This window comes from Peromyscus californicus, unplaced genomic scaffold (genome assembly GCF_007827085.1).
Source record: "Peromyscus californicus insignis strain IS unplaced genomic scaffold, ASM782708v3 Scaffold_4__1_contigs__length_199733344, whole genome shotgun sequence".
Lineage (NCBI taxonomy): Eukaryota > Metazoa > Chordata > Mammalia > Rodentia > Cricetidae > Peromyscus > Peromyscus californicus.
In genome coordinates, this window is record NW_026294562.1 from 75,959,804 (window position 1) to 75,980,975 (window position 21,172).

General features: G+C 44.6%; 2 protein-coding genes across 3 annotated transcripts; one reads left to right on the plus strand and one right to left on the minus strand.

The window, feature by feature from the left end:
- Positions 1-237: 237 nt before the first annotated feature.
- LOC128124821 (40S ribosomal protein SA) lies at positions 238-1,268 on the minus strand. Its single transcript, XM_052761527.1, has one exon. The coding sequence runs from the start codon at positions 1,186-1,188 to the stop codon at positions 301-303; it is 888 nt and encodes a 295-aa protein (XP_052617487.1). The 5' UTR covers positions 1,189-1,268; the 3' UTR covers positions 238-300.
- A 4,743-nt stretch (positions 1,269-6,011) lies between these two features.
- On the plus strand, positions 6,012-10,247 carry Znf688 (zinc finger protein 688). 2 transcript variants are annotated; one of them, XM_052761528.1, is made up of 3 exons: positions 6,014-7,746; positions 8,039-8,152; positions 9,554-10,247. In XM_052761528.1, the coding sequence occupies exons 1-3, from the start codon at positions 7,551-7,553 to the stop codon at positions 10,066-10,068; spliced, it is 825 nt and encodes a 274-aa protein (XP_052617488.1). In that variant the 5' UTR covers positions 6,014-7,550; the 3' UTR covers positions 10,069-10,247. The 2 variants fall into 2 exon arrangements, with proteins under 2 accessions (XP_052617489.1, XP_052617488.1); XM_052761529.1 differs by lacking the exon at positions 8,039-8,152 and having other exon boundaries at positions 6,012-7,746.
- The last annotated feature ends 10,925 nt before the right edge of the window (positions 10,248-21,172 follow it).

Below are 21,172 nucleotides of genomic sequence, written 5' to 3' on the forward strand. Positions count from 1 at the left end.
TAAGTTTTTCTAAAACTTGTATCTTGGCTTTCATTTTAACCAACTTTTTTAGTGATTAAACAAAAATGATCAAACATATAATATTTATAATTGACATTACATAAATCTCATCTAAATTAATTATCCTTTCATTTAATTGTTCCATTTTCAAACTGTCCAGTGTATTATCATACAGAGACCTAACTCCCTCCATTGTAATAGTGTTTCCTATTTTTTTTTTTTTTTTTTTTTTTGACAGCTCGTAGGAACTTTATTTTCCTTCCACCTTTTTTCCCTTTGCTCAGGTGTCTGCAGAGGAGCTCAGGACCACTCAGTGGTGGCTCCAACCCACTCGGTGGCCTGCGCTGTAGGAGCTGCGGACCAGTCCTCAGTGGCTGGCTGGGCACTCCAGTCTTCAGTAGGGAACTGCTGGATGGGTACAGAGGGCACCTGTACACCCTCAGACCAGTCTGCCACCTCTGGCTGAGCAGCAGTGAACTCAGGAGCTGGTGCAGTCCATTCACCCTGGAATTCCTCCTTGGTCACAGCCTTCTCAGCAGCGGCCTGTTCCTCCTTCTCAATCTCCTCTGGGTCTCTGTAGAAGTAAAGATCAGGCATAACTTCCCATGGGTGCTCACGGGAGATAGTGCCACGCATGCGGAGTACTTCCCGGGCCAGCATCCACCACATCAGACCCACTGAGTGCGCTCCCTTATTGTTGCATGGGATGGCAATGTCCACATAGCGCAGAGGAGAGTCTGTGTTACACAGCGCAATGGTGGGCAGGTTGACATAAGACGCCTCTGTGAGGGGCTGGTGGTCAGCTCTGGGATCAGTCACCACTAGAAGCCGCGGCTCCCTGAAGGCTGCTTGGATCTGGTTAGTGAAGGTCCCAGGGGTGAAGCGGCCAGCAATCGGAGTGGCTCCAGTGGCGGCAGCAAACTTCAGCACAGCTCGCTGCCCAGTGTTCCTGGAGGAGATGACGCTGACATCAGCAGGGTTCTCAATGGCAACAATAGCACGGGCTGCAAGCAACAGCTTCTCCCAGGTCCTCTTCAGATTTATGATGTAGATACCATCACTTTTCCTTTTGTAGATGTACTGCTCCATCTGAAAGTCAAGGTTGGTGCCACCTAAGTGGGTTCCTGCAGCAAGGAATTTGAGGACATCCTCCTCCTTCATCTGCAGGACATCAAGGGCTCCGGACATTGTGTAAGTTTCCCTTTAAGTTACGACGGGAATCAAGAACAACGCCGTATGGACCCGTCCCAGAGTAGCGCGGAAAGCGTGTTTCCTATTTTTTAATGAGGGGGAAAAACTCTTTTTACTAATTCCTCCCTTTAAGAATTCCCAATTGTCTCACCAAATCTGCCAACGATGATGATTCACATGTGAGGCTGACTGCTTCTGCGTAGAACAGTAGAAGCCTGAGCAGGGTTTCAAGGCAGCTACCTAGTGTGGTAGCAGCCTGAGGAGGGCATCCAGGGAGAGCCCACAACCCACCAGGAGAGAAGTCAAAGGGCCAGTCATTTCCCCAGGGGAATGTGTGAAAACGGCTAACTCCAGTTTTTGGAGCCCAAAATTCTATGGAGTTTGTTGCAGAGAGGCTGCAACAGAAACTTAGCCAGTGGGGTAGGGACTCTGGCCACATGCAGCTCTGGCCTGTGCTGGTGACTGCAAAGCCATAGGCAAGTGGCTTTTTTGTAAATTTGCATCACAAAAGTTGGGATGCCAGACATAGCATGAATCATAATTGGTCTTTAATAATAAAAACCCAGAGCCAGATATCAGGGTAAATGCTGAAAGATCAGAGAAGTTGAACAGCCAGCCACTAGTGTTCTTACTATGAAATCCTCAGACTGAAAGGGGCAAGCAAGCTCCGGTCCCTACTCTGCCTTATCACGTCCTCTCTCTGCCCAGCCAAATCACTTTCTGCTTCTTCCTCCCAAGTGGAGATTAAAGGTGTGTTCCACCACTGCCTGGCTTCTAGTTTCTAGCTCCACACTCTGATCTCCAGGAAAGTTTTATTTGTGAGAGCACAAACAAAACATCCCCACAGAGAGGTATAATGAATGGGGCAGGTCCAAATTCACATCCTCAGTTCTGTGATTGGTGGCACTCATCTTTGCAGTTCCTGCAGGGATACTATAATTGCTTTTGACTTAATATTCTCTTAGGTAGAAGTAGCTCTAATGGGTGCTAGAGGTTAGGGGACAATACAGGGACTCTTCTAGCTACTAATTATGTCCATTTCTTTCTTTCTTTTAAATTTCTTTCTACAATTTATTTATGTGTGTATACCTTGGTGTACATATGGAGGTCAGAGGACAGCTTATAAGAATCCATTCTGTCTTTGCATCGTGTGAATTCCAGGTTGTTTGGTTTGGTGGTAAATGTCTGGTTGTTTTTGCTGCTGTTGTTTGTTTGAGTCAGGGGTTTGCTATGTAGCCTACGTGGCCTTGAACTCATTATGTAGCCCAGGCTGTCTTTCAACTTGAGGTGTTCCTCCTTGCCTCAGCTCCCCAGATGCTAGGATACAGGCACCACCACAGCCATGGTGTCAATCTCAATTTGCATCCTGGAACTGTGAGCCAGACCTGAGCTAAAACTGTGTTGATTATCTGACCTCCATAAGCCCCACTCTAACCACAGTGCCACAGTGCAGCTTTATGTCATCTCTTCAAAGAGATCGATTTTACGTGTATGAGTGTTTGTTTGCATGTGTGTGCAGTGCCCATGGAGGCCAGAAGGGGGAGCTGGATCTCAAAGAATGAGTTAGAGATGGCCATGGGCTGCCATGTTGGTGCTGGGGACAAAACCTGAGGATTATCTTGAACTCCTTGTCCTTCTGCTTCCACACACTAGGTGCTCAGATGACAGGAGCACACCATCACACTTGGTTTATGTGGGTCTGAGGACTGAACCAATACCTGTGCTTACTATGCAAGTTCTCTGTAGAGCTATATTCCAAGTTCTGATCTACTATCTTTTCATTTTTATTTTGTTTATTGTTGTGTGGGTGTACATAATATGTCTGGGGACATGTGTGGAAGTCAAAGAACAGCTTTGTGGAGTTGGTTCTCTCCTTCCATTTTTTTTTTTTTTGTCATTGTTGAGACAAGGTCTCACTATGGAACCTGGCCTGGAACTCAGATTGTAGACCAGGCTGGCCTTGAACCCACAGACATCTTTCTGACTCTATCTCCAAAGTGCTGGGATTAAATCATGCACCAACACATTGGCTTCTCCTTCCACTATTATGTGAGTTCCAGGGATTGAACTCAGGTCACCAGGCTTGCACAAAAGCACCTTTACCTGCTGATCCATCTAATCCCTCTCCCATCAATATCTTAATACAATCTTTCTAAAGAGGAGTGCAATTGCAATATATGATAAAACATGACTGGACTTTGAAAACAGTTAAGTGAAACAAGGCAGATACAAAAGAAAAAAAAATCACAATCCTCTTCATGTAAAATACCCAGAAAAAGCAAGTTTAGACAGACAGTAGATTAGAGGTTTCCTTTGGGGCTAAGGAAAGCCTTTTAGAAGTAAATATGTAGTGGTGACAGTTGCACAGCATTGTGCACATACAAAATGTCATTGAATTGTAAACTTACAAACATTTACATTAGGGGCTGGAAAGAAGACTTGGCAGTGAAGAGAGCAGGCTGCTTTTCCAGAGTACTCAAGTGAGGTTCCAGACACCCACACGGTGGCTCATAACCAGTTCCAGGGAACCTAAGCCCTCTAAAGCTGGATGGTACCAAGCACACACATGTTGCCCATACATACATGCAGACAAAATACTCATACATATAAAATAAATAGATCTAAATTTTTAAAAATGGGCTCAACTGGCAAATTTTCTTATGCATTTGTAAAATTTTTAAATTTCATTTACCTATTTAGTCTCTCTCTCTCTCTCTCTCTCTCTCTCTCTCTCTCTCTCTCTCTCTCTCTCTGTGTGTGTGTGTGTGTGTGTGTGTGTGTGTGTGTGTGTGTGTGCACACCGTGGCATGAGTATGGAGGTTAGAGGCCAACTTTCCAGAGTTGGTTCTTGCCTACCATGTAGGCAGACGTTTCTTTCCTGCAACTGCTCTCAAATAATCACTCAGAGGCTTAATATTAATTACAAATGCTCGGCCAATAGCTCAGGTTTGTTACAGCTAACTCTTACACTTAAATTAACCCATGTTTCTTATCTATACTTTGTCATATGGTTTGGTACCTTTTCTCAGTCTGGCATGCCCATCTTGCTCTCTCTGGGTCTGGGTCTGCTGGTGACTCTCTCACTCAGCCCCTCTTCATCCCAGCATCCTCAGTTTGATTGTCCCACCTACCTTTATCCTGTCTTGCTATAGGCCAATCAGATTCTTTATTAACCAATGAGAGTACTACATACTCCTAGTGTACAGAAGGATTATTCCACAGCACTATTGTGTGGGCTACAGGGACTGAACTCAGCACCTTTACCTGCTGAACCTTCACTGGCCCATTCTTACACATTTTTTAAAATCACAGTTTGAAAAATAATATAATATACTTAGACCATCAAATTTGATATTGAATGGGCGACTAAAATAGAAAGTGTAAGTAAAGTATATCTCAGTGAAGATGTAAACGTGTGAACAAATGTGTAGCACTGAACAACAGTCAGAAAGTGCTAGGAGGTTGGTGAGATGTCTTAGCAGGTAAAAGTACTTGCCCTCACAGAGAAACCCTGTCTCGAAATCCCACCCCCACAAAAGAAAGAAAAGTGCTCGCCTCATAAGCCTATGATACACACACACACACACATAAATCTCAAAGAAGAAAAGTTAACCACACAAAATAAGCTGGGGCAGGGGCTAGGAAGATGGCTCAGTCAGCAGGTACTGTAAGTATGAGGACCTGAGTTCCAGTTCCATCACCCACATAAAAGCTGGATGCAGAGTACGTATGTGTAACCTCAGCATTGGGGGAACAGAGGCAACCATAGAGCTCACTGGCCTTGGGGGAAGGGACAGGCAACCCCTAGAGCTCACTGGCCAATCAATTTAGCTAAATCAGTTTGCTCCAGGTTTAGTAAAAGATCTTGTTTCAAAAAATAAGATGTGAGCCGGGTGGTGGTGATGCACACCTTTAATCCCAGCACTTGGGAGGCAGACGCAGGTGGATCTCTGTGAGGCCATTCTGGATAGCCAGAGCTGTTATACAGAGAAACTCTGTCTTTAAAAAAAAAAAAAGTGAGGCAGCAAGATGGCTCAGCTGGTAAACGCACTTGCTGCCTGTCCTGATCATGTAAGTTTGATCCCCGGAACCCACTTGGTGGATAGAGAGAACTGTTTCTTCCTCTGATCTCCATCCATGCAGGACCACACATGTAGCAGGCTTTTTCTTTTGGGCCACCAACCAGCTCCCAAATAATTGCACGGAGACTTCTTATTAGTTATGAATGCTCAGCTTAGCTCAGGCTCGTTTCTGGCTCGCTCTTTTCACTTAAACCTGTTTCTCTTTGTCTACCTTTTGCCTCGGGGCCTTTCACTTTTCTTCCCTTCATTATCTCAACTTCACTGCCTCTTCACAGCCGACTTCCCGTGTCTGCTGGCTGGTGGCTGCCTGACTTGCCCAGGGCATGATTCCTCTTTCCTCCAGTTCTCTTCTCTCTTCTTATTTCCTTCTTTTCTTTCCTAGATATCCTCTCTGCCCGCCAGCCCCGCCTATCCTCCTGCCTAGCTATTGGCTGTTCAGCTTTTTATTAGACCAATCAGGTGCCTTAGGCACATCTTTACATAATTAGACACACATCCCTTACATGATAAACAAATGCAGCACAAACAAATATAACACACCTTTACACAGTGAAAGTAATATTCTGCAGAATAAACAAATCTAACACATCTTTGCCCAGTTAAAATAACATTCTACAACATATACAGATACATACACATACATAAAATAAACAAAATATAATTATTTGGAGGGGTTGTTAAACCACTTTATTCAGAGATGTGGGGAAGGGCTGAAGATGTCCACATGATTTGATGTCCTAAGCAGGACAGATCTTTGAGGCCTCATTGCTAAAACCTGTAACTTTTTGGGGGTGGGTGGTTAGGTAGGTGCTGCTGAGCACTGAACCCAGGGCCTAGGCAAGTGCTCTATCAATGATCTACATACCCTGTCTCTCCCCTGATTTCCCTCTCCTTCTTCCCTCCTCTTCCACTCTCCTTCCTTTCCCCCATCTCTCTTTTTCTCTCCTAGCCCCCTCTCTCCAGGGTCTAGCTTAACTGACCATGCAGGCCTTGATGGACCCCCTTGCCACCCCTAAAGCCTTTACCACCAGGTCCAGCTCCACTCAACTTTAAAAAAACACAGCGTATAAAGGGCATCCCTTTAATTTCAGTGCTCAGTGGGCTGAAGCAGGTGGATCTCTGTGAGTTCAAGCCCACTCCAGCTTACATAGCAGGTTCCAGGCCAGGTCTGGAGCTATGTAGTGAGACCCTGTTTGGAAAAATAAAGTACAGTTATCATTATTCCTACTCTGTTGTGCTAGAGAACACCAGAACTTATTTCTTGTGTGAGTGTGTGTTCGTGTGTGGTGTGCATACACGTGTGCCCATGCCTGTGGAGGCTCAAGCTTGACATTGTGGTATCTTTCTTCAGTCACTCTCCAACTTCAGTTTTTCACAAATTCGTGTGCAGATTTAAGCATATGAAACAATAAACTTATTTAGCTTTCCATTAACGCCTACACTCCACCTCTTAAAAAATTGTTACAGCCAGGAGAGGTGGAACACGCCTTTAATCCCAGAAACAGAGGCACAGGCAAGCAGATCTCTGTGAGTTCAAATTCAGTCCGATCGACATAGTGAGTTCCTCTGTGGACACGAACTTGGTTTCTAAGATGCAATGCCCAGGTTTTGCCAGGCTCCAGAAGCTGACCACCAGATTCCATGTTACATCAGCAGGACGCACGTGAGAACACCGGGAAGACCCGACCTCAGGCACCAGGGATGTCCTGGTCCTCAGAGTCGTTTCAGATGTCCCGCCATTCCGGAGCCAATTGCAGTACAGCTGCTCCTTGCGGTTACAGCCAATCATCTGCCGCTGCGATTGCTCACAGCGAGGTCGCTGAGGCAGCAGGTGGCCCGTATTTTCGGAAGGCCTCTCCTCCCCACACACATAGAAACGAACACCAACCCTTCTGACGCGGCCATTGTATTTAAGGGCAAATGGGCCGCTGCGGGCCACGGAGGTCCGAAAGGCGCCATATTTGCCAAGCGGCAGAAATGGCGCCTTAGTGCCGTCAATGGCAACTGAAGCCAGGCCGTCGCCATATTTTCTAAAGGCATCTTCCGGGTTCCTTCCCCCGAGCTGTGTCTCTGGGCGAGCGGCTGTGGAGTGAACTACGGGGCATTACTAGTCTCCACCGGAGCCCTGCAGCCCTCAGCGGCCACAGGCGGCCCACTTTTTCCGCTCCCTGACCAAGGGGCGTGGCAAGGGCGTGGCAAGGGCGTGGTTTCCCGGGAAAGCCGAGGCCGGAAGCCGGAGGCTGGGGCGGCCAAGCCGCTGCCGGGGCAGGAGCCCCGATGGCGCCACCCCCGGCCCCGCTGCTGGTGCCGATGCCCGGGGAGATCTGGCCTGGTTTCAGGAAGCCTGAGCTCGTGAGCTTCGCGGACGTGGCCGTGTACTTCTCCCCGCAGGAGTGGGGCTGCCTGCGGCCCGCGCAGAGAGCCCTGTACCGGGAGGTGATGCGCGAGACCTACGGCCTCCTGGGCGCGCTCGGTGAGGCCCCGGGTCAGAGCCCCGCCCCCCATTCTCTTCGGGGGTTCACAGGGGAGATGCTGTAGACCGACCAAGTGGATTGTGAGCCCTAATCCCGCACTTTTCCACCAGCAGCATCAGTCACCTTCCATTCCCAGGGCTTCCTCGGGAGTCTCCATTCAGGCAAGAGCATCGCAAACCCTGCCCAGGTTGATTTGAGCATAAGTTCCGAGGAGATGCCCTCACCCTAGTGAGATGCTATCTGCCCGGGACAGTCGCTCAGGCCAGCACTGTGACCCCTGTTCTCTCTCAGGGTTCCCGGGCCCCAAACCAGCCCTCATCTCTTGGATGGAACAGGAGAGTGAGGCTTGGAGCCCCGCCGCCCAGGATCCTGAGGAGGGGGAAAGCCTGGGAGGAGCTCCGAGAGGTGAGGGATTGTCCCAGGTCCTGCATCTGTTTGCCCGGGGTTTCTTCTCTAGCAAAGTTTTCTTTCAGATTCCCCATTCCAGCATCCCTGCAGAATTTCAAGAGTCAACGTCTGTCGGGTACTAAAGGAAAGAAAGCCGACTTGTTTTTGGAAACTCGGGAGAGCAGTCCTGTTGAGAACAGAGTAGGAGAATCTAGAGCCCACCGAACTTTTAGGGTTCCAGATGTTTGTTAAATACTGCTCATTTCCCACTTTTCAAAACCAACTAAGGCTGGTCGTGGTGGCATACACCTTTAACCCCAGCACTCAGCAGAGGCAGGTGGATTTGAGGCCAATCAAGGCTACATATAGTAAGACCTGTCTCGGTTAGCCGCCCTCCAAAAAAAAAAAAACCTAAAATGCCCCTAAAAATCGAACTGGTTTCAGGTCTGCCTGCTATATTTCTCAAGGCGTAGTGTTAGGTGAGAAAAATGCCTGTATAATGACAGCTTGCCTCGTCTCCCATCGCTGCCCGGAATCAAAGAAATCTGAAGCAAATATGGTGCCTCATCTGTAAAAGTACCACAGTACCAGCAACAACAAAAACCCCCTAAATACAAAATACAACAGTATCTACTGTTTATTGAGCATTTACTAAGTTATCAACAAAGGTATCAACAAGCATGTATGTATTTAATCCTGTAATAACCCTGTGAAGTCCTGAAACAATTGTTTTCCCATTTGACACATGAAGAAGGAAATTTTAACTGCTTGGCTTTCAACAAAGCCTTTTTGTTAGCCATTGGACAGTGTATTTTGGCACTACCTGGGTAAATGCTAGGGTAGTCTCTGCAAAAGTGTTATGTTTTATTGAGACTTGTTTTTTTAAAGATTTATTATTTTTCATTACATGTAAATGTATATGTCTGCATGTGGGTATGTGCGCACGAGTGCAGCTGCCTGAGGAGGCCAGAGGCATGAGACTACCTGGTGTGGAAGTTATAGATGATTGTGAGCTGCCTGATGTGGGCTTTGGGAACTGAACTCAGGTTCTTTGGAAGGGCAACAAGTGCTCTTAACCACTGAGCCATCTCTCCAGCCCCTGTTTTGTTTTATTTTTGTTGTGTTGATTTTTTTTTTTTAAGACAGGTAGCCCTGGCTGGTCTAGAACTTGCTATTTAGATAGGGTTGTCCTCATACTCACAGAAATCTATCTGCCTCTACCTCTGAAGTTCGAGGGTTAAAGACAAGCAGCCACCATACCCTACTGTCCTGTTTTGGGTTTCTGAGACAAAGTCTCACTATGTAGGCCTTGCTGGCCTCAAACTCATGGTTATCTTCCTGCCTCAGCTTTTCCAAATGCTAGGATTATAGTTACTTCCCTAGTGAGAGTTTTAAAAATGTAATTAATTTGTTCCCCAGGAGACACTTCAGATAAGGAGGAGCAGGGCTGGAAGGAAGGAGCCGAGAGGCCTGCAGAGACTTCTGCTCAGTTGCAGTCTAAAGAGGTAGTTGAACATAAGACTTGTTCCATGGCTCCCAAGTCCTCTGCAGGGGTACAGCTACCTACCAGAGCTTCCTCAGGCCAGGTGGCAGGTGCACAGCCTCCTGCCCAGGTATCCAGCACAGATGTGCAGGACAGCCAGCGGCGCCATGTGTGTGTGGACTGTGGGCGCCGCTTCACCTATCCTTCGTTGCTGGTCAGCCACCGGCGCATGCACTCGGGTGAGCGACCCTTCCCCTGCCCAGAATGCGGCATGCGGTTCAAGAGGAAGTTTGCCGTGGAAGCACACCAATGGATCCACCGTTCCTGCTCAGGGGGTCGCCGTGGCCGTAGGCCTGGCATCCGGGCTGTGCCTGGAGCCCCAGTCCGAGGTGACCGGGATCCACCAGTGCTCTTTCGGCACTATCCAGACATCTTTGAGGAGTGTGGGTGAGCTGAATAGCTCCCTGCATCTGGAGAAGAGCATGAACTTGGCACTAAGAACTGACTTGAGTCAAGACTTAGGAAATGAAATACATCACTTTGACTTTTCTCAAGGATCCCTTGTAAACTTGTAAAAAGAAAAGTGCCTGTAAAGATTCATATAGATTAAACCTGACCCCTGCTCCCCTCCCCAGTGTTTGTGTTTTGAAAAAAAGGGAGGCGGGGGAGCTGGATTGGGGATGTGATTCAGTTGTTAGAGTACTGTTTTAGTCAGGGTTCTCAAGAGGAACAGAACCGAGGGGATGAGCACACACACACACACACACACACAGATGGTGTAGGTATAGGTAAAGGCAAAGAACAAGAGGCAAGAGGATGAACTAACTTCAGAAATACCTTTGTTGTGGGATATTACTTTATGTAAAGATCTGTAACATTTGTTTATGGTGCATTTGTTTAATGATGTAGAGATGTGTTGCTGTTTTATTTTGCCTGCCTAAGGCACCTGATTGGGCTAATAAAAAGTTGAATGGCCAATAGCTAGGCAATAGAGACATAGGCAGGGCATAAGTAGGGGAGAAGAGAGAAAAGAACAAGGGAGAAAGAGAGGGAGATGCCTGGGGCTAGTCAGCCCAGCAGCTGACAGGCAGACGCAGAATAGGACATACAGAATGAGAGAAAGGTAAAGAACCTTGAGGCAAAACATAGATGAAGAGAAACAGGTTAAGTTATAAGAGCCAGTGGGACAAGCATAAGATAAGGCTGAGCATTCATAACTAATAATACATCTCTGTGTCATGATTTGGGAGCTGGTTGGTGGCCCCCCCCCCCAAGCCTGATACATGCCTTTTTATCTTGGTTCCTACCAGAAGGTGCCACCCACAATAAGAAATGCCTTCCCAAGTCAGGACAATTCTTCAGGTGAGGCTCCCTACTCAGGTGGTTCTAATTTGTACAAGTTGACATTCAAACCAACCATAGTAATTCACCCTTGTCAGCTTGACACATATATGGCATTTTAAAAACCATACTCTTATGTAGGCATGTAGCAGGTCTATCTTTGGACCGTCAACTCTCACATAATGACATAGAGACTTCTTATCAGGTATGAAAGCTTGGCCTTAGCTTAGGATTGTTCCCAACTAGCTCTTAAAACTTAAATTAACCTGTTTATATTAATGTAGTCAGATTTTCTTTCCTGCCTGACAGTTCCCAAATGACCAATATGGATACTTATTATTAATTATAAATGCTCAGCTGATAGCTCAGGCTTAGTACTAACTAGCTTTTACAACATAAATTAGCCCATTTCTGTTAATCTATGTGCTGCCACGTGGCTTGTGGCTTTACCTGTCTTCCAGCATGGCTTGCTCCTTCTATGTCTCCTGGTGACTCTTCTGACTCTGCCCTTCTTTTTCCCAGCATTTGCTGTGGGATGTTCCGTATGGCAAATGTGTTGCTCTGATTAGTCAATAAATAAATCACTGATTGGCCAGTGGCTAGGCAGGAAGTATAGGAGGGACAAGGAGGAAAATAAAGCTGGAAAGTGGAAGGCTGAGTCAGGGAGACACTGCCAGCCGCCATGATGAGAAACAGCATGTGAAGATGCCGGTAAGCCACGAGCCATGTGGCAAGGTATAGATTAATAGAAATAGATTAATTTAAGCTGTAAGAACAGTTAGCAAGAAGCCTGCCACGGCCATACAGTTTGTAACCAGTATAAGTCTTTGTGTTTACTTGGTCGAGTCTGAGAGGCTGTGGGACTGGCAGGTGAGAGAGATTTGTCCTGACTGTGGGTCAGGCAGGAAAACTCTAGCTACAAGCATTCTCCAATCTGGCTCTCCCACCCAATCTCTTTCTGCCCAGCTATAGGCCAGTCAGCTCTTTATTAACCAATGAGAGTAATACATATTTACAGTGTACAAAGATTGTACCATGGCATATTAATCTACGTTCTGCCATGTGGCTCGTTACCTCTTCTCAGTACTGTAGGTCTGACTTCCTCTAAGTCTGGCTGGTGAATTCCCTGCCTCTCAGATTCATCCCCTGAGTTCCTCTCTCTCAGGAAGTCCTGCCTATCCTCTCCTGCCTAGCTATCGGCCATTCAGCTCTTTATTAAATCAATCAGAAGGTGCCTTAGGCAGGTGAGGTAAAACAGAGACATCTTTACACAGTGTGATCAAATATGTAACAAGTCTTTCTCTGTGCTGCCAGACAGCTCCTAAATAATGACGTGGAGACTTATATTAATTATGAAAGCTTGGCCTATAGCTTAGGCTTGTTCCTAACTAGCTCTTATATTTTAAATTAACTCATATTTTTTAATCTACATTCTACCATGTGACTTTTTACCTTTCATTTAAACCTCTGACTTGTTCTGCATCTCCTGGCATCTTCTGTGCACCTAGATTCCTCTTCCTCTCTCTTCCCAGAAGTCCCACCTACACTTCCTGCCTAGCTATTGACCATTCCGCTCTTTATTAAACCAATCAGAAGGCACCTTGGCAAAGACACATCTTTACAATATAAACAAATATTCCACAACCCAATTATCTTGCAACATAGGCACACATGCCTATACAATACATGTATAAATATGCATTTTGTTCTTTGAGACAGGGTCTCAACATGTAACTCTAGTTGGCTTGGAACTCACTATGTAGACCAGGCTTGCCTCAAACTTACAGGGATGAACCTTAAGTGCTGGGATGAAGGATGTGTGTAAATGAACTTTTTTAAAAATAGAAATGATGCTAAGATGCACACAAGCTGGAAGAATTTTCTTTTATGTGTATGAGTGTTTTTCCTATATGTATTCCTGCAGAGGGCAGAAGAGGACATTGGATCCCCTGCAACTAGATTTTAGGACATTTGTTAGCGGCCATGTGGGTGCTGGGAATTGAACCTGGGTCCTCTGAAAAAGCAGTTAATGTTTTTAACTACTGAGCCATCTCTCCGGCTCAAATAAATAAACATTTTTAAAGTAATAAAAATAAATCTCAAGAACTATAACCTTATCCTTTAAGTCTCATGTTTGTTTGTTTCCTTTTTTTTTTTTTTTAGCTTTTAAAAGAAGCATTTATTTGTAGTATGTGCATTACAGGAAACACAACACAAGAAGCCAAGAACAGCCACCCAGTCACAAGCAGCTCAGCTTGATGTGTCCTTCTAGATGCTGTAAGTGTACACACATTTAGGGAATTGAGATTATACAGTATGTACCATGTTTTCCCCCACATTGCAAATATTCACCTACTAAAAACCCCACGCTACAGGAGTATTTTGATAACCAAGCATACACCATTCTGTCTCAGTCTGTCAGACAAAACTGTAATCCTGTCTTCCTTGGCAACAAAAACTTCATAGAAGACAAAAATGGCAGTAGGCCTCTGGATAGAAGTACTGGTGAAGTTACAATTAAAATTCTGCACTCCTCAATGCTCAGCTTACAAGAAAACACAAAGCCACAGACCACATGAAGTGCAGCATTCCTAAGTTTATCATCAGGTCTATATACTAAAATATGAGGGAGAAGGTGTGTTCCTGCTCAATAAATGTATTCCTATGGAGTAGTTGAAGATGCACCTATGGTAGGGCTTCTCAGGATGTCAATCTCAACCCAGTACAGCGCTTTAGATCTCACCCTGTGAGCCTTCCTCTGCCCGTCCACAGTCAGCCTAGCAACATGAATTAACTCACACTGTTCAGACATGGTTTAATGATTCTCTGCTCAAGAGGAACCTTTTCTGTTGATCTGTCAAGCTATCCTTTCAACCATATGCTCTCCTTTAGGACATTTATGAATTTCAGATGTTGTGGAATGAGCTTTGCACAATAAACACAAGTATCTTCCCAGAAATGCACATATGGATCCCTGGGTACAGCTGTAACTGTCTTCCAGATGTGGTGGTCCTAGCAAAGAGCCCTTCTCTTGTCCATGCTCTCCTCTGCACAACTCCAGTTTGGGATGATTCTAGTGAGGGTATTACAAAGGTCACCCCCAGAAGACAGCCCCTCCAAAAGACTAGCAGGACATTTATAGTGACTATCTTGCTACTTCTAACATCCTTTGGGCACTGGGACTTATCCTCTACTACTTGGCAACATGAACTGAAATGCACACCAGAGCAATGGCTGGACACCCGGGAACCATCCAACAGGCACAGTACCTTTTACTCTGCACTATTCCCTCCCCTATGCACCTCCACCACCTGGTAACAGTATCTGCTCAAAGACCAAGTTTAACAATCCCACCCCCCCCACCCCCCCGTGTAACCATTCCTATGAAATAACAACCCTTAAAAGGTATTGGTAACCCTCTATTTTTACCTTGTTGTGCATTTTTACATTTATGAATTAGCATATGCATGTGGGTGCATGCATGCCACTATGCTTGTATGGAGGCTAAAAGGCAATTTGTGAATCAGTTTTCTCCTTTTATCATGTGGATCCTAGAGATCAAACTCAGGTTCACCAGCTGGGTGGCAAGTGCCTTTACCTGCTGAGCCGCCCTACCTCCATTATGCACATTTTCTTACTATTTTGAGACAAAGTCTGTGTGGCCCTGGCTGGCCTGGAACTCACAAGGTCCACCTGCCTCTCAGCCTAGGATTAAAGGCGTGCATTACCACAGCAAGTCTATTATGCACTTAAAAGTCTAAAGACCAGATGTTTCCAGGAACACTTCAGTTTCCCCGACACATGCACAATGCAGTGCAATAAAGAAACTGCACAAACCTAACATACGTATAAATAGCAACATTCCGGTCTAGAACCTCTCCCATCTCTCTTAAGCCAGGGGTCAGGTTTATATAACTGTCATGTTTTTGTGGAGATATTAACAATTTCACTTCCTAAGTGGTTTTAAGAGGTTTTTTCCCTACGAATTTTAACACGACTTTAAACCATGTCTTTTCACTAACTCTATTTTGTCACACACTGGCAGCCTCTTTACCATATAGGAAGACTAGGCACTCCATATGTGGACTTGTCTGTCTTCTGTATACACGATATATCACAAAATAAGATGCACAGATAAAGGGACAATAGCTAATCTTACATTACCAAAACTTACATTAACATTAGGCTCTTCATATGCTTTGTTTCTTCCTCCCTCCCAAACCAGCACAAGGATTATTGCTCAGAACTGGTTTTATCATTTTATTTCCAAAAGACAGCATTTCACCATGAGTTTTAACGAGAATTTACAACATGTATTGTTTACTACATCTGATTTAATATACTTTGTGCACCTCTAAACACCTAGAAGGACTAGATGTTTCAGGTGAGGACATAAACAGTAGTGTTGAAACCACACACATGTACCAATGGTTAGATCTCAAAGTGTCTTCTGCCGAGAGCATTCTGGTCTCCGACCTTCTTTTTCTCCAGCCCCTCCCCTGTATCACGTGACACGGGCACCGGTCACTTGGATACTTTCACAACTCTCTTTAGAAGACAACCTTGCTAGGAACTTTAACACAGAGTATACAGAATGTGTTAGTTCACTAACTCTACATTTGTCTTATGTTGGCAGCCTCTTCAACACCTAGAAACTAGAGATCCTAAAATGAGGACTCCTTTGTCTGTACACTGTATACAGAACAGCAACGTTAAGTGAAATGTGTCTCCCACACGGGGTGATGGGTAAGCTAAAGATGTCTAGCACACTAAGGGAATCTTTTTGCAGTTTCTTCCTTCCACCTCCTCAATCCACTGAACAAGTTCAGCTGGTGCACTGTTGTCAGAGGTGGGTTAACAATTCTATTCGAAACATAGTATCTCCAGTTTTTCAAAACTATTTACACAAATTATTATTCTACTACTTCTACTGTTAAATGTATCAAGCAAGCACTTTTAAATATCTAGAAAGACTAGGTATTTCATGTAAGACCTTATGTGCTATTCACACTGCACTGGTACATAACTGTATGCAAAGCAATGTTTTCTTCATACTATAAATATAATCCACTTTAAAATGTCCCTCAAAAATCCTTAAAAGTCCAAATACTTAAAAGTCTCAAATCTCAGCTGAGTATGGTGGTGTATAACTTTAATCCCAAAACTCAGGAGGCAGAGTCAAGCAAATCTCTGAGTCCAAGGACAGCCTGATCTACAGGGTGAATTCCAGGACAGCCAGGGCCACATAAATAAATGTAGAGGAAAAATTAGAAGGACCATTGTACTTGGCATTTACTCTGGAGTGATGGCCACTTAGGCCATGAAGTAATCACTTGTACATAATCAGTGATTGTTATCTGAGATTTATGGGGTTGCTTTTTCTTGGGAACCTTTCAGAGCCTTAAGATGACCTCAGCCACAAGACATCCCTGGCAAACCTGGAATTCTTATAATGACTGTGTTTACTTAGCTAAGAATTTTTGGTATGTGGGAACTGACTTGCTAAAAGGCCTTTTTTGTAACAATCAATAAAAAAGCCAGTCCATCAGAGGCTGGTTCCCCCTGCTGCTGTTGCTAAGGTTATTACATCCTGCAGTGTCTCTCTTGTCTCTTATAACTCAGAACACCAACAGATAAACTTTGTCTCAAAAACAAAAACAAAAACAAAGAAATCCAGAAACAAAACAAAAACCACCAAAAAAAAAAAAAAAAAAAAATCCCACCCCAAACCAAAAAGACAGTGTCAAATCCCTTAATTGTAAACTTTAATGATTATCATAGCAAGTTACATTTACTGTGTTAGGGTACAAAGTAAACATCATACCAAATAAACAATCATACAAAAGCACAGTCAAATTAAGCAGAGAAAACACCAAATCTTACATCTCCAATGACCAGCATCCGATTCTTCGTACTGTTGAGAGTTAGGCTGGTCCTGGACTTTCGCTGAAGCACAGACGTATGGAGAAGGAACTTAGTTCCTTATGTAGAACCCAGAGCATGCTTGGTAAGACCAGTAATGGTCTGGGGCCAGGATGCTGTGGGATGTCTTTCTGTATGCTGCATTTGTGTTGCTCTCATTGGTTGATAAATAGAGCTGTTTGGCCAATGGCAAGGCAGAATAAGGTGAGGCGGTACATTCAAACTGAAGACTGAGATGAAGAAGGGTGGAGTCAGAGCAGATGCTGTGAGCTGCTGCCAGGAGAAGCAAGGTGTGAGAGAACAGGTAATGCCACGAAGCCATGTGGCAAAACACAGATTAATAGGAATGGGTTGAGTTAAATTGTAAGAGTTGCCAGGCGGTGGTGGCACATGCCTTTAATCCCAGCACTCAGGAGGCAGAGGCAAGTGGATCTCTGTGAGTTTGAGGCCAGCCTGGTCTACACAGTGAGTTCCAGGACAGGCACCAAAACTACACGGAGAAACCCTGTCTCGAAAAAAAAAAAAAAAAAAGCAATAAATAAATGTAATAAAATACTATTTTAAAAAATTGTAAGAGTTGCCGGGCGGTGGTGGCACACGCCTTTAATCCCAGCACTCGGGAGGCAGAGGCAGGCGGATCTCTGTGAGTTCGAGGCCAGCCTGGTCTACAAAGTGAGTTCCAGGAAAGGCGCAAAACTACAGAGAAACCCTTTCTCGAAAAACCAAAAAAAAAAAAAAAAATTGTAAGAGTTAGTAATGAGCCTAAGCCATAGATCATACAGTTTATAATTAATACAAAGCCTCTGAGTGATTATTTTATAAGCAACTGCAGGACCTCAGGTGGGAGAGATTCATCCAGAGAAACTTCTGGCTACACCAGGACCTTTACACAGGAATGTTGTGGAATATCACTTTAATTATGTAAAGGTGTGTTACATTTGTTAATATTGCATTTGTTTGACTATGTGAAGATGTGCTGCTGTTTTACTTTGCCTGCCTAAGGCACCTGATTTGATCTAATAAAAAGCTGAATGGCCAATAGCTAGGCAGTAGGGAGATAGGCAAGGCTGGCAGGCAGAGAGAATAAGGAAGAGGAGGAAACCAGGCTTGGGATAATGAGAAAGAGAGAGAAAAAGGAAGAAAGAGAAGGAGATGCCTAGGGCCAGCCAGTCAGGCAGCTGCCAGCCAGCCAGACGTGGAGAAGGACATTCAGAATGAAAGAAAGGTAAAAAGCCCCAAGGCAAAATGTAGATGAAGAGAAACAGGTTAAATGAAGTTATAAGGGCTAGTGGGACAAACATAAGCTAAGACTGAGCATTCATAACTAATAACAAGTCTCCATGTCTTGATTTGGGAGCTGGTTGGTGGTCCAAAAAAGCCTGCTACACAGGAGCTGTGTTTCAGATTCAGAGAACTCAACTTTTGGATACTAAGAACTCAACAATGCCCACCCCCTCACTCCTCATCCCCCACCTGGCTTTGAAGGGCTGTTTGTGTTTATAAGTCCCAAGGCCACAGAGCTAAGTGCTAGGTCTGTGGCACACTTGAGATATCCTGTGTTTCCTTTGTGCAACATTGCTTGATTAACTTCCTGCTGAATTCATCTCATTGTATTATAGCTTTCTGTTGACTCTGCCTCATCACCCCCAAAACACTGTATATAAGATGCTATGTTTCTTAATAAACTTATTTACATGAGCCATCAGCTTGTTCAAGACCTCCTGATCTCAAATTTTCCTTTTCTTTTTTTTCTCACCCCCTGGTCCTCTCTCTCAGGAACCTGTTACTGAAGGATGATGTATTGTTTCAGGTCAGAATACAATCTTCTAGGGCCCAAAGGGCTTGGATATCAAAGTTGTTTGAGGAATGCTTGATGTCCCATACGTTAAATATGATAATATAGGTTACAACACTTTACCTCTAATATTATTACAATTGATGTTACATTAAATGTAACTGTTTGAAAGAAAATGGCCCCCATATGCTCACAGGGAGTGGCACTGTTAGGAGGTGTGGTCTTGTGGGAGTAGGTGTCACTTTGTTGGAGGAAGTTTGTCACTGGGGGCAGACTTTGAGGTCAGATGTGCAATCCATGCCCAGTGTGGCACTCTTTTCCTGCTGCTTTGGATCCTGTTGCAGGATATTTGTTTACACTGTGTGAGGATGTGAAGATCTGTCATTGTGATTGGTTTAATAAAGAGCTGAATGGCCAATAACTAAGTAGGAGAGAATAGGCAGGATTTCCAGGAAGAGAGAGGAACTCAGAGCGTTAGAATATAGGCACACAAGGGAGAGACGCCAGGGAATCTCAAAGTAAATTGGATGTACAAAATGGGAGAGAGATAAAAGCCACGTGGCAGAACATAGATGAATAGAAACAGGTTAATTTGAGATATAAGCGCTAGTTGGGAACAAGCCTAAGCTAACGGTCAAGCTTTCATAATTAGTAATAAGTCTCCATGTCATTATTTGTGGGCTGGTGGTCCAAAGGAAGTCTGACAAGAAAACACACTATAGGATCCAGATGTAGAACTCTCAGCTACTTCTCCAGCACCATGAATGTCTGTGTGTCCCCATGCTTCCCACCATGATGACAATGGACTAAACCTCTGAACTATAAGCCAGCTCCAGTTAAATGTTTTCCTTTATTGCTGTGTGGTTCCAGCACTTGGGAGGCTCACACCTTTGATTCCAAGTCTTGGGAGGCTCAGGCCTTTAACCATAACACAATCAGGAGGTGGAGACAGGGATACAAAGCTGGTGGAGACAGGATCTCAGCCCCTTTTTGGTCTGAGTATTCGTGGAGGTAAGAAGTGACTGTGGCTGCTCCTTTGCATCTCTGATCTTTCAACTTCACCCTGCTATCTGACTCCTGGTTTTTTATTGATAAGACTAATTGAGATCATGCTTCAGCTGTGGTCATGATATCTCTTCACAGCAAAAGAAACCCTAAATAAGACATTAAATAAAACCACAAATATCTACTAGATGTATATACAAGAATATCCTTCAAAAATAAGACAGAAATGTGTCAATGACAATCCATGGTTCTATAGCTGGTCACATTACATAGTTCTGAGCTGGGCAGTGATGGTGCACATCCTTAATGCCAGTACTCAGGAAGCAGAGGCAGGTGGCTCTCCCAGTTTGAGATCAGCTTGGTCTACAGAGTGAGATCCAGGACAGCTAGGACTACACAGAGAAATCCTATATCAAAACACCTCCCTCCACAAAAAAATTTACAGTTCTGTAGCTGGACATATGGCCTTAGCTGGTATTTATAATTATCTTCCCCTACTACCCATTCTGTAGTTCCTCCACCCTTAGCCACACTTCAGCAGTCCTTGCTTTTTTTTCCCCCTTCAGTTTCTCAAGACAGGGTTTCTCTGTGTAGTTTTGGTGCCTGTCCTGGATCTCACTCTGTAGACCAGGCTGGCTTCAAACTCACAGAGATCTGCCTAGCTCTGCCTCCCGACTGCTGGGACAAAAGGCATGTGCCACCACTGCCCAGCTTAGTCCTTGCTTTTTTACCTGGAGGGGTGACCCATACTTTCATTCCTGAAAGGTCTGAGTCATTTATCATCCTGTTGGGATTGGGTTCTTGTAATTTCCCACTGACTTTAATCATTGAACAAGGTGGTCAGAAGGATGACCTAACTTCTAATTCAATTGGATGTTTACTGTGTCTATTTCTCCCTCTGGAACCAAAACTTCTAAAGCTATAGAGCATAAAGTCTTGGAATAGAAAGCAAAAATTTCCCTAGTGGGTCACTAGGAGTGATAGTGAGTGGAACCATTTCCATTTCCAAGCTGTGATTCCTGGATTGGCGAATCCTGGCTATGGGAGTGTTGTTGGTTGTTTTAACTCTTTGCTCTTTGGCTCTTTTGGGTTGCCCACCACTCATCTCCCAAATAAATACACACAGAGGCTTATTCTTAATTATAAATGCCTGGCCTTAGCGTGCCATGTTACTTGCCAGCTTTTCTTAACTTAAATTATCCTGTCTACCTTTTGCCTCTGGGCTTTTTCCTTTCTCTTAATTCTGTATATTTACTTTCACTCTTACTCCATGACTGGCTATGTGGCTGAGTGACTGGCCCCTGGTATCTTCTTCTCCTTGTTCTCTTGCTCATTTTTTATTCTCTCTGCCTGCCAGTCCTGCCTATCCTTTCTCCTGCCTTACTATTGGCTATTCAGCTCTTTATTAGACCATCAGGTGTTTTAGACAGGCAAAGTAACACAGCTTCATAGAGTTAAACAAATGCAACATAAGAGAATACAATACATCTCT

Bases quoted from the DNA above. Each gene is read 5' to 3' on its own strand.
- LOC128124821 (XM_052761527.1), bottom strand. From the start codon at position 1,188: ATGTCCGGAGCCCTTGATGTCCTGCAGATGAAGGAGGAGGATGTCCTC.
- Znf688 (XM_052761528.1), top strand. From the start codon at position 7,551: ATGGCGCCACCCCCGGCCCCGCTGCTGGTGCCGATGCCCGGGGAGATC. The intron at 7,747-8,038 runs GTGAGGCCCCGG...GTTCTCTCTCAG, and splicing joins CGGCCTCCTGGGCGCGCTCG to GGTTCCCGGGCCCCAAACCA. The intron at 8,153-9,553 runs GTGAGGGATTGT...TTTGTTCCCCAG, and splicing joins CCTGGGAGGAGCTCCGAGAG to GAGACACTTCAGATAAGGAG.